Source organism: Myotis daubentonii, chromosome 2, assembly GCF_963259705.1.
Source record: "Myotis daubentonii chromosome 2, mMyoDau2.1, whole genome shotgun sequence".
In the NCBI taxonomy this organism is placed as follows: Eukaryota; Metazoa; Chordata; class Mammalia; order Chiroptera; family Vespertilionidae; genus Myotis; species Myotis daubentonii.
The window spans coordinates 19162031-19174774 of record NC_081841.1 but is presented as its reverse complement, the minus strand read 5'-3'; the positions used below and the strand labels follow the sequence as shown (position 1 = coordinate 19174774).

The following is a 12744-nucleotide window of genomic DNA, read 5'->3' as shown; positions in this document are numbered from 1 at the left end:
TACAGGCCCTTGAGATGCTAACAGGGTTGCACAGATAGATTGACACAGGAAGTAAAAAGACCTGAAATGTCATAATTTTAATGTTTAATTCCTTGTGGTTTTTTTTCGGCATAAACTTTTAGGCTGAAAATTATTTCCCCTCAAAAGGTGGGAGGCATTGCTCCACTGTGTCTGGCAATCCTGCATTGCTACCGCGAAGTCTGATCCATTCCGATTTCTAGTTCTTTGACTTTTTTCCTCGGGAAGATTCCCAGAGCTTCTGAAATCTCATGATGTGCCTGGGTGTGGCATCCATTGTGCTAGATAGTTTGGGTGCCCCATTCAAATCTTGAAAGTATAAATTCTTCAGTCAATGGAGATTTTTTCTTTGATAATCTCCTCAATCTGATTATATCTATACCTTCTGGAATTTCTGTTGAGATTGAGTGTTTTCTTTTCTCATACTCCCTATTTATGTTTTTAAATGTAGGTTTACTTTATATTCTTCAAATCTTTTATTATTAAGTTGCTATTATTATATAGTTTTTTAATTTTTAAGAGCTCTCTCTCATCTCTTTTATTGCCTCATGTTAATAGCACTGTGCTCCTTTTCACAGATGCAATATTGTCTTTCTTCTCTCTGAGGAAATTAATTATGGTTCCATTAAAGTTTTCTTCTGCCCTCTGTCTTAAAACTGATTCTCCAAGTTCCTTTTCATTTCATGTCTAGTGACTGTTGACTAGCCATTCATATGTAGAGACAGTGAGAAACATGTCGGGTCAGGCTTAATGATCTATAGGCCTCATTGCAGGGTAATTGCAGTAGCCAGCAGTTTCATTGGAGGATGCTGAAATGCCAGTCTCTGTAGGTCTTTTCTCTTTGGTCAATTTCCTGTAAGAGGATTTTTTAAGACTCCTATCTGGTTTCATACATTCTGGGAAAGGGCTGGAGTGGGGGAAGGGGATGTCTCTTGTTCAGAATATAGGCTTTCACTTAATTTCAGTGTTCTCTAGTTCAGCACCCATTCATGTACCTAACGTTCCTAAGCATAGATCTTTTATGATTTAACCTCAGCAGAGAGTAAAAAGGAGGGGATTAAGCTAGCAGGGAGGAGACCAGGGAAGGGAAGCGGGGAGTCTCCTGGTATCATGGACTCAGAGAAGGGATGGGAATGAAGCATCCATCTTATATAAAAACTGCTGTTTGAAATTTTAACCCTGCTATTTTGGCTTCTGTAAATGTTTGCTTGCTTAAATAATAAGGAAAATAAGACTACTCCCATTTCAGAGAGGCCATTTAACCTTCCCCAGACGAAGTTATCAGTGCTGGCACCAGGCCAAGCCTTTGGTTGAGGTCTCAAAGCCCCAGCACATAGGGGCTCTTTAAGAACTTGCAAAGGGGCCCTAGCTGATTTGGCTCAGTGGGTAAGGCATCGGCCTATGGACTGAAGGGTCCCAGGTTCGATTCCAGTCAAGGGCATGTGCCTTGGTTGCAGGCACATCCCCAGTGGGGAGTGTGCAGGAGGCAGCTGATCGATGTTTCTCTCTCATCGATGTTTCTGACTCTCTATCCCTCTCCCTTCCTCTCTGAAAAAAAATCAATAAAATATATTTAAAAGAAAAAAAAAAAGCAGACCATTTCTAAGGTTCTATGAATCTCAAATTCTATGAACCCATGACTGTAAACAAGTGCTGTGTTGTGTAGGACTGATTCTACGAGTTGTCAGAATTCAAACAACAGGGAAACTACTGAAGCCTGAATCATTAGGAGAAGTTTCATCTTAAAGGTGGCGACTGGAACATTGTGTGTGTATTGAACATTGTGTGTAAATGGAACGAAGAGGAAGGGAACAGTGTGAGTGGAGTCAGAGAAGCAGCTATGACTGCAATGGGAAAAGGACAGTTTGAGAAGTACCAAGAAACAGAGTTAGCTATTCACCAGGTGGACGTTTAGAACTTGCTGTAGAGGGCTCTCGAAGGCTTAATTTAAACTTACCTACAGTAGGAAATGTCACTCTTCGAGCATAATATAATGTTGGTACCAAATAGCATTTCTTTTTATCTCATAACTTTTGCACAGTTCTTGTTCGTATCATTTCTTTTTAAAGTGAGTTGAAAGAAAGGCCTTCATTTTTATCTTTCAAAGAAACATATATTTTAATATATTTTTAATTGATTTCAGAGAGGAAGGAAGAAGGAGAGAGAGTTAGAAACATCAATGTTGAGAGAGAATCATTGATCAGCTGCCTCCTGCATGCCCCCTACTGGGGATCAAGCCCACAACCCGGGCATGTGCCCTTGACCGGAATGGAACCCAGAACCCTTCAGTCCATAGGCCAATGCTCTATCCACTGAGCTAAACTGGCTAGGGCTAAAGAAACACTTTTTTAAAGGTTAATGGTATTATGTTGAGAAGTGATGCTGCATTCCTTGAGGCAGAGTGTGATTTTGATGTCACATTTTATATAACTGTTAATTTTCTTACAGGTTTTATTGTTGTATGCGTATAACATGAAGCCCCTAAAAATTTCAGATGTTACCTGCACCAGTTACAGCAATGCCTCTGTTGGCTCCTTCTGGGTTCCCTTGAACAGGCGAGTACAGATGGATTATCCACAATCTAGCTTTCACTGTTGATCTTGTCATAAGAACAAGCTGTCTCAGTAACATACAAGGTTACCCATGGGAGAACTTTTTTGAAGACATTTTTAGAGAAACAATCTTTCTTTTAGAGGAGTATGCTACTGAGGTGGTCAAAAGCACAGATTCTGAATCCAGCCTGCTTTGGTCCAAATGCCAGTTGTGCCCCTTACAACCTTGGCAGCCTTGAGCAGGTTACTTAACCTGCCAGTGCCTCAGTCTACTCTTCAGTAAAATGGGAATAATAAGAATAGTACCCGGGGTGGTTGTAGGAACTGTTCCTGACACTTTAGGAAGTTTATAGAGAGTACAGGATGTTGTCTGTGCTATGTTTTGCCTAATATTTGTGGTGTGTTTAAAAAGTAACTTCATGTAGCTTTGTGTTGGGTTGCAAAATTAAGCCCAAACTCCACCACATCATTTGTCTAACCTTTTCCTCTTTATCTAATTTACTAGAGGCCCGGTGCACAAAAATTTGTGCACTGGGGGAGGTCCCTCAGCCCGGCCTATGCCCTCTTGCAGTCTGGGACCCCTCGGAGGATGTTCACCTGTTGGCTTAGGCCCGCTCCCTGGGGGATCGGGCCAAAGCTAGCAGTCAGACATCCCTCTGGCAGCCTGGCAGCCCTTGGGGGATATCCACTTGCCAGCGGGGAGCAGGCCTAATCTGCAGTCTGACATCCTTAGCGCTGTTGAGGAGGCAGGAGAGGCTCCCACCACCACCACTGTACTGGCAGCCATCAGCCTGGCTTGTGGTTGGGCAGAGCTCCCCCTGTGGGAGCGCACTGACCACCAGGGGACAGCTCCTGCATTGAGCGTCTTCCCCCTGGTGGTCAGTGTGTGTCATAGTGACCAGTCATTCCCAGTCGTTCTGCTGTTAGGGTCAGTTTGCATATTACCCTTTTATTATATAGGATAGAGGCCTGGTGCATGGGTGGGGGCTGGCTGGTTTGCCCTGAAGGGTGTCCTGGATCAGGGTGGGGGTCCCGCTGGGGTTCCTGGCCAGCCTGGGTGAGGGGCTGATGGGTGTTTGTAGGCTGATCACACCCCCTTCAGGGTGGGGGTCCCCACTGGGGTGCCTGGCCAGCCTGGATGAGGGGCTGATGGCTGTTTGCAGCTGGTCACATTCCCTTCAGGGTGGGGGTCCCCACTGGGGTGCCTGGGAAGCTTGGGTGAGGGACTGATGGCTGTTTGCAGACTGGTCACACCCCCTTCAGGGTAGGTGTCCCCACTGGGGTGCCTGGCCAGCCTGAGTGAGGGGCTGATGGCTGTTTGCAGGCTGGTCAAGACCCCCAGTGGGGACCCTCACCCCATGGAGGTTTGGCCAACCTGAGTGAGGGTTTGATGGCTGTTTTCAGGCTGGCCACACCCCCTTTAGGGTGGGGAGTTCCCACTGGGGTTCCTGGCCAGTCTGGGTGAGGGGCTGAGGGCCGTTTTCAGGCTGGCCAAGCCCCCCAGCAACGGAAGCTCCTAGCCTCTCCTTTTTTTCTTTTTTCTTTATTCTGGGATTTATTTACTGTCTATAATTGAAACTTTGTTGTCTTCAGTGGAGCTCAGAGCAGCTCCTGCTTGCTCCAGCTCCGTGGCCACGGCTGGCTGAAAGCAGGTATCTAGGGGTTTATTTACCTTCTATAAGTGAAACTTTGTTGCCTTCAGTAGAGCTCAGAGCCAGCCGGGAAGCTTGGCTTCCTCCATCGCTGGGGCAATCAAGCCTCCTGCTTGCTTCAGCTCTGTGGCTGCCGGCCGCCATCTTGGTTGGGTTAATTTGCATATAGTCGCTTTGATTGGCTGGTGGGCATGGCTTAAGGCGTAGTGAAGGTACGGTCAATTTATATGTTTGTTTTTTATTAGATTAGATTTTATATTGTTCCCTAGTTTATACTCTCTGCTTCAGCTCATGCCTAGTTTCTCTCTTTTCTCATTCCACGTTACCAAACTCCTTGTTTGTTTCTTATTCTTTTCATTACCTAGTTACTTTAGTTTTGATTCTGCTGTCCTTATGACCCCAGCTTGTAAGATGGAAATAATACCTATTCTGCCTACCTTTCAGGGTTATTGCTAGGATCAAGCCAGACAGAGCTTTGAAAGCACATACTTTAAAAGGTCAAGTCTCATTACTAACTCTGTCAGTGTCAGCTCATTACCTGCTAGGCACCTAGTAGGTGCTTTGAGAACACAGACTTGGTTCTTCTCTGGAGAGCCTTGTCCATACTCCATGATTTTCATTTCAAAGGACTCTTGGGTATCCGCGCAAAAGAGCATAAAACAAGCGATGTTTCAAGAGCTGGCATACTCTTGATTATTGTGCAATTTTTTTTAATGAAATGGCAGAAGACCTACTAGTAGACACAGTATACAAGATAGCAGAGCTAGGCAACAAAACTAGGAAATTAGGTACTTGCCTTTTACATCCAGAAACAACAGGATATTTTTTCCAGCTGGAAATGATTATAATTTCTGCAAGGTAATCAAACTGACAGGATGCTTTTTTATCCCCAAATGCTCTTAATTTTGGTGTGTTTGTGATAAATAGTAGGCTTGCTAAAGTTAGGAACATGCCCTTGTCACTGAGGCCTTCATAGGGGAGGGTAGCTGACAATCTCTCATCTTACTTGTGTCTCTTTTCTCGTGTTTCTTGAATGAAGGCATACTTGAATGAATTAGGTTTAGGGATGCCAGAAACAAAGTGTTAAATAATTTAGGGCTTACTTTACACATACTATTAATTCTGGGAATAAATGAATGCCTTTTGCAAACTCTTCAAATAAAATACATCTATGTTTGTTATTTTTAGAGTTATTGAAATTCATGAGAAACTATCGAATCTTATGGAAATAGCTGAGATATCATTGCCAGCAGTTCCTGAAGTTACTCCAGATGAAAACGTATCTGAAGCACAGGAAATAGAAGTGAAATCAATTGATAAAGAACTGGAAGTAAGTTATTAAGTAGTGGAAAACTTTTCTACTGCAGAATGGATGTCCTTATACATAATTCCTCAAATTGTTTTTTACTTTATCAGAGCAGAACTACGTAACTCTACTTGAACTTTGTGGTGGTTCTGCCCTCTTTTGTCTCTACGTAAAGTACCAGGGATGACCCAACTATTGGGCACATACATAGTGTTTTCTACAAAGCCCTTCTAAGCATACCAATTATAAGAATCATATGGTGAATGGAAACAAAACCAATCTAGAGAAATCATTCAGTTATAACTGTGAATCTGAAGAAGGAATGCTCTGCAACTTTATAACATTACTTGTCATTTCTCACTCTAAGTCTATGTGAGCATGTTTATTACCCAAGTAATATATGAAGGAAAACTATAAAATACACAGAAACCTATATCTTTCAGACTTTTTCAATGCATATATTTTTCCTAATTAAAAAATATATTATCCTGCCCAGCGGATGGTTCAGTTAGTTGGAGCATCATCCCTGTATACCAAAAAAGACTGTGGGATCAATTCACGGTCAGGGCACATACCTAGGTTGCAGGTTTGATCCCCGGTCAGGGCACTTGCAGGAGGCAACTGATCAGTGTTTCTCTCTCACATCAATGTTTCTCTCTCCTTCTCTTTTCCTTCTTCTCACTCTAAAATCAATAAACAAATATTTAAAAAATGAGATATTATCCTTACAGTGTGTTATTAATATGATCACAGAGTTCCTACAGTTGAGTGGTTTTCTTAAAAAATCTTTATTGTTGAAAGTGTTACATATGTCCTCTTTTTCCACCATTGCCCCATTCTAGCATGCCTCCCACCCTGCCCCAGGCCTCCACCATTCAATTGTCTGTGTCCGTGGGTTATGCATATATGCATACAAGTTCTTTGGTTGATCTCTTTCCACCCACCATCCTCCCCTGGCCTTCCCTCTGTTCCCCTGGATCTATTTTGTTCAACAATTTATTTTATTCATTAGATTCCACATATGAGTGAGATTATGTGGTACTTGTCTTTCTCTGACTTGAGTGGTTTTTATGATCACTGATGTTAGTGTTCTGGTGGAGAGGGTCATTGTCCTATTTCTCCTGCACTCTAAATGGGAACTGGATAGATGGAGATCAAAATGTCAGCATCATTATTGCCCCCACTCCCCTTCTGCCCCTGACAGTCTTACTGTACCAAGGAGAAGAGGAGAAGAGTCCTGCAGGCAGGGTACCTCCAAAAATATAAACCCACATTTCTCAGAGGGGGCCGAGTCTAGCATGCCCTGTTGCTTTTCCCAAACCAGTCAGATAAGAATTAGTGGTGGGTCCAAAAACAGCTGGAAGTGCCCTCCTCCTTCAGGAGTGGAATGGAAATTCCTTACCTCCTATGGAAATAGAGGAGCAGGGAATGCTGTTCTTTCCTAATCACTTGCTCTTTGAATTTTCATTTTGTACATTAATCCAATTTCTTGAGATATATATTCTGTAGTTACTGTGGTCATTTTTAGAAAAAATCAAATGGCGGTACAATGTTTACAATGGAAAAAAACAAACAGAAATCTTCTGCCCAACCTCTGCCGACTCAATTCCAGCCCCTTGGGCTCCATCTCTGTTTGTTTTCCTCAGAAAGATCTTTTAGGATCTTCCCTAACTTTTAGTCAGCTGTATCTTTTTTCTTAAATCACTTTCTGTTAGATTAATATTCAATTGGCTACAAAACATTTTAATTCTTAATGATGCAGACTGGTACAGCCACTGTGGAAGAAAGTATGCAGTTTACTCAAAAAGTTAAAAGTGGAACTCCCATTTGACCCAGTAATCCCACTTCTAGAACTATATCCCAAGAAACCAGAAACACCAATCAGAAAGGACATATGCACCCCTATGTTCATTGCAACACAATTTACAATAGCTAAGATTTGGAAACAACCTAAGTGCCCATCAGCAGATGAGTGAATTAAAAAACTGTTAGAATACTATGCTGCTATAAAAAAGAAGGAACTTTTACCATTTGCAACAGCATGGATGGAACTAAAGACCATTATGGTAAGCAAAATAAGCCAGTGGGAAAAAGATAAATATCACATGATCTCACTCATATGTGGGATATAATGATCAACATAATTTGATGAACAAGAATAGATCCAGAGACAAATGGCAGGCAGGGAAGGGTTAGAGAGCTACCAAAGGACTTGTATGCATGCATATTACCATAACCAATGGACACAGACACTGGGGTGGGGGCTTGCCCGGGGTGGGAATGGCTGAGGGGGGAGGGTCAGTTGGGAAAAAAAGGAGACATATGTAAAACTTTAGACAATAAATAAATAAATAAATAAATAAATAAATAGGAATAGGATCGGTATGGCTCTTTTTGTTTTCTTGTCTTCCTCATGTATTCACTCATTATGTGGGAGTGTAAACATTGGCAACTCTCTTGATTTTCAGACTATACTTGTTGGCATTTCTTCAGTCTGAATTTACCAGGACAGTGAGTGCATTTTTCATTATTGTGAAAGCAACACATCCAGCTGTAAGAGGATTCATCAGGCAAGAACAGTTGGCCTTTGCAAAACGCATCTTTCCAGTATTTATGTCTCCTGTCCTCTGTGCTTGCATTTATCATAGAAATGATGCCTTAGAGTTTTAGTTACACATCCTTTCCAGGGTCCTCAACTATTACAAGAATTACCAGACACTTAATGATACTAATGAAATACTGAGTACCGATAACAAATCTCCTGATGGATCAGCCATCTCAAACTCATTTCACTTATATCTGACTAGGGGCCCGGTGCACGAAATTCGTGCACTGGGTGTGTGTGGGGAGGGGAGTGTCCCTCAGCCCAGCCTGCCCCCTCTCACATACTGGGAGCCCTCAGGCGTTGACCCCCATCACCGTACAATCGCAGGATCGGCCCCTTGCTCAGGCCTGATGCCTCGGCCAGAGGCGTAGACCCCCATCACCCTCCGATCGCCTGAACGGCCCCTTGCCCAGGCCTGACGCCTCCACCAGTGGTGTCAGGCTTGGACAGGGGACCCCCATCTCCCCCCGATCACTGGCTCTGGCCCCCGCCCAGGCCTGAGGCCTCTGGCCCAGGAATCATGCCTGGGCAGGGGACCCCCATCTCCCTCTGATCGCTTGCTCCACCCCCCGCCCAAGCCTGACGCCTCTGACCCAGGCTTCAGGCCTGGGCAAGGGGACCATCATATCCCCCCAATCCCCGGCTCCGCCCCCCACCCAGGCCTGATGCCTCGGCCAGAGGAGTTGACCCTCATCACCCTCCGATCACCAATCACCAGATCGGCCCCTTGACCAGGCCTGAGGCCTCCGGCAGAGGTGTCAGACCTGGGCAGGGGACCCCCAGCTCCCCGTGGTTGCAGGCTCCGCCCCTGCCCAGGCCTAACGCCTCTGGCCTAGGTGTCCGGCCCGGGCAGTGGGGACCCGCAGCGGCCCCGCGATCGTGGGCTCCGCTTTAGGCCCAGGCAAGGGACCCCTAGCTCCCGGGACTGCCAGCTTCGACCGTGCCCAGCTCCCATCGCTGGCTCCACCCCTACTTTCTGCTATCACTGGCCAGGGCGGCAAAGGCGCCTGATTCTCTGATCATGGCTGGGGGGCAGGGCAAAGGCGGCCCTAGGGCCGCCTTTGCCCTGCCCCCCAGCTCTTAGCTCCCCCCTGGGTTTCCGATCACTGTCAGTGGCAGGGGGCTTCTTCCTGCTTTCCCTTTCGCCTCCCTGCATTGTGCCTACATATGCAAATTAACCGGCATCTTGTTGGCAGTTAACTGCTAATCTTAGTTGGCAGTTAACTGCCAATCATAGTTGGCAGTTAACTGCCAATCATAGTTGGCAGTTAATTTGCATATAGCCCTGATTAGCCAATGAAAAGGGTATCATCGTATGCCAATTACCATTTTTCTCTTTTATTAGATAGGATTCTTGTCCTAAATTCTATGATTGCCCTTTCATGTCTGTTTTGGAGAGGAACTTGTCTCTTGTTTCATTTCTGCACTTCCTTTGCAGATCACTTACAATCACAGTCTTTCAGTCATAGACCAAACTCAGAAGGTTGCTGCCTCTGAGCCATGATCTAGAATATTCTTTGCTGAAATCCTCCTTGAATCATTACTTTATAGGTTACCTATGGAAAATGATGGTTTTTCCCCTGCACCATTTGTCTTTTAGGGCTTAGATTGTCTAAGACAGGAGAGTGAGCATCCATAAGAGTAAAAGTTTTAGGTGTGCTCTGCCTAAAACTATGGGACTCAAGTCCTTTCCTGGGACTAATTGTTCCCACCTTCCTGAAAATGATCCTTTTACTCAACTACTACTCTGAGATGGAGAGATGAGCCCCTAGGTTGGAGTGAGAGTCAGCAGAATTTTCCTGGGGATCACATGTATTTATCAAATTGACCACAGTGAGCCCAGTATCTGAGCCAAGAGATTGGCTATACATATAAACAAATTAGGAATAAATGGGAGGGGGGGCAAGGGAGCATTTGAATATAAGCAGATGGAGAATCCAGAGGGCCTATCTTGCCTTAACCAAAGTTTGGGGCTTGCTTTCATATCCTGACTCAAACGGTATATGTGAGTGGGTCAATATTTGAGGAGCACAAACTCCTTTCAGTCCTCATGCTATCCTCTGTATTTTTTAATATGTCTATTATCCAGCTTAGAAAGAGCTTCTTCAGCTTTAAGTGGGACATGTTTAGAGGTGTTTCAGTTCTGTAAGTTCTTTATAAGACAGAATGTCATCCAATGGAAGAAAAACTAGTATTTGTTTAGGTGAATTGGCAAATTAGTTCATAACATTTGAAAGTTGATAAATGGAAGGAACATACAAAGTTTTCTTTTTTCCCAGTATACTAACCAGCACGTAAGAAAAAAGAAAAAAAAAAAAGCAGCTAGATTCTGTAGGGTAATATCAGATAAATCCCATTGACTAAATCTGCCAGTTCGTTGTCATGACAACCTTCACTGGGAGCTAATTAGAAGTTAACTAGGGCACTTGAAGAGATCAATTCTGGTGGGGAATTAGACAGTATTTCATAACCTCTATAATCTAATATATTTATATCTATCACAATATAGATTTTTGGTGGGTTATTAAATATAAGGGTCCAGAAAAATGTGCTTTCGGTTGATATGGGAAATAATAAATCTTGTTCTCTTTCTCTTTCGCATTCCCTTTCCTTTTTTTATTTTCTCCCCAAATCCCTATGGTCTGGAAGAAGCCAAAAACTTCAGAAAACAGACAGAAATTCAAGATGTATCTGGAGGGCTACAGAGCAGGTGTTCTATTCACTTCTGGCTTGAAAGCCTTGTATGTCCTTCTTCAAAAATGAACACTACCAGCTCGGAATGACCGAGTTATTTTAACCTATCATTCACAGTTTTAAGGGTATCTTCAGAGTTCATCAGGTACTTGAAAGCATATGAAAGATGCTACCCATCCTGGTTTTAAAACAAAAACTCCCTTTTGGAATGATAGCATACTCATATGAAAATCTTAAACTATGTTTACTAAGTCATTCAAGATTAGTTCAGCAAACGTCCAGAATCACTGAACAAGGCAATTAGAATTCGTGTGTTGTCAGATTATTCCAAATATCAAAGTACTCTGAAAACATAGAACCAAATAAAACTGGACATTAGCATCAAATAACAAATTATTTTTGAGACAGTTATTTGCAAAATTTTTCCAGGCCTGGGGAGAGAAGGACATATAGAAATCAGTACAATTAGATCCCTGTCATGGAGGAGCTTATTATTGTAGGAGCATGGCTAGGTACCCAGATGTCATTCATAATGAGCCAGCTGCCTGGTGGCCCCCTTTTAGCAAGCAAAGTGTGATGTTTAAGTAAACATCAATCTGATGTTCAAAACCATAGAAAACAATCAAAATCTCTATGGCACCTCTTATAAGAACATCCAAGAGGGAATCTTTTTTTGGGAATACTAGTACACAGAAAAACTTCTTTAAAGTCTTATTTTCCCCAACTATCTTGCTTTTAATATCTTTCTGACATCCACAGCAAGTCTTTAACATCTGTCTCATTTGGCTCAAACTCCTAAAACTTTCCATTCAACTCAGTCTGTGTGGAGTGTTTTATCTCCCCTCCCCTTCCTGCTCTGGCTCAGTTCTTTATTATATAGTTCAACTTAGTCTCTCTTGACTTCTTCCAGTTTTCCTATCTCCCCCATTATTTGGATTCTATACCATACAAAAAAGTAAGGTTGTGGAATCCTTCCCTCTCAATGGGGTTTTGATGCCAATGATTCTAATTTATTGTTTTTTATATCTCATTCATATTGGGGTGTGTGTGTGTGTGTAGAAAAAGAATGAGGGTGGAAGGGGAAGTTGGAAGGACAGAGAGAGAGAGGTTTCAGTTAGACTTTGTATTTGTTTAAATAGCTCAGACAGCATTTTATAGCTCCTATAAACTGAAAGGCCATTTTCCATTGGACCTCAAAATACCTTGTGCCCTTACCAAATTGTTTCAGCAATTATTTATTTATATGTTTCTTCTTCTCTCTTGAACTTGTATTCCTTGGCTCAGGGGTCTTATTTATAACTAGAGGCCCAGTGCATGAAATTTGTGCACTGTGGGGAGGTGTCCCTCAGCCCAACCTGCACCCTCTCTAATCTGGGACCTCTTGAGGGATGTCTGACTGCCGGTTTAGGCCCGATCCCACAGGGGATTAGTTTAGCCCAGCCATGGGCAAACTACGGCCCGCGGGCCGGATCCAGCCCGTTTGAAATGAATAAAACTAAAAAAAAAAACAAGACCGTACCCTTTTATGTAATGATGTTTACTTTGAATTTATATTAGTTCATACAAACACTCCATCCATGCTTTTGTTCCGGCCCTCCGGTCCAGTTTAAGAACCCATTGTGGCCCTCAAGTCAAAAAGTTTGCCCATCCCTGGTTTAGCCTGTAGGATCGGGCCTAAACCAGCAGTCGGACATCCCTCTCACAATCTGGGACTGCTAGCTCCCAACCACTTGCCTGCCTACCTGCCTGATTGCCCCTAACTGCTTCTGCCTGCCAGCCTGATCGACGCCTAATTCCTCCCCTGCCAACCTGATCGCCTCCCACTGCCCGCTCCTGCTGGCCCGATTGCTCCCAACTGCCCTCCCCTGCAGGCCTGGTTGCCCCCAACTGCCCTCCCCTCCTGGCTTGATCACCCAC

At 43.6% G+C, this 12744-nt stretch overlaps 1 protein-coding gene across 1 annotated transcript in view; it reads left to right on the top strand.

Annotated features, from left to right (window-relative positions):
- CFAP54 (cilia and flagella associated protein 54) overlaps nucleotides 1-12744 on the top strand; it is a 252763-nt gene that overhangs the window by 211352 nt on the left and 28667 nt on the right. The window contains exons 65-66 of the mRNA XM_059681924.1: nucleotides 2467-2573; nucleotides 5411-5552. Coding sequence (XP_059537907.1) covers nucleotides 2467-2573; nucleotides 5411-5552 — 249 coding nt within the window. The remainder of the gene's footprint in view (nucleotides 1-2466; nucleotides 2574-5410; nucleotides 5553-12744) is intronic.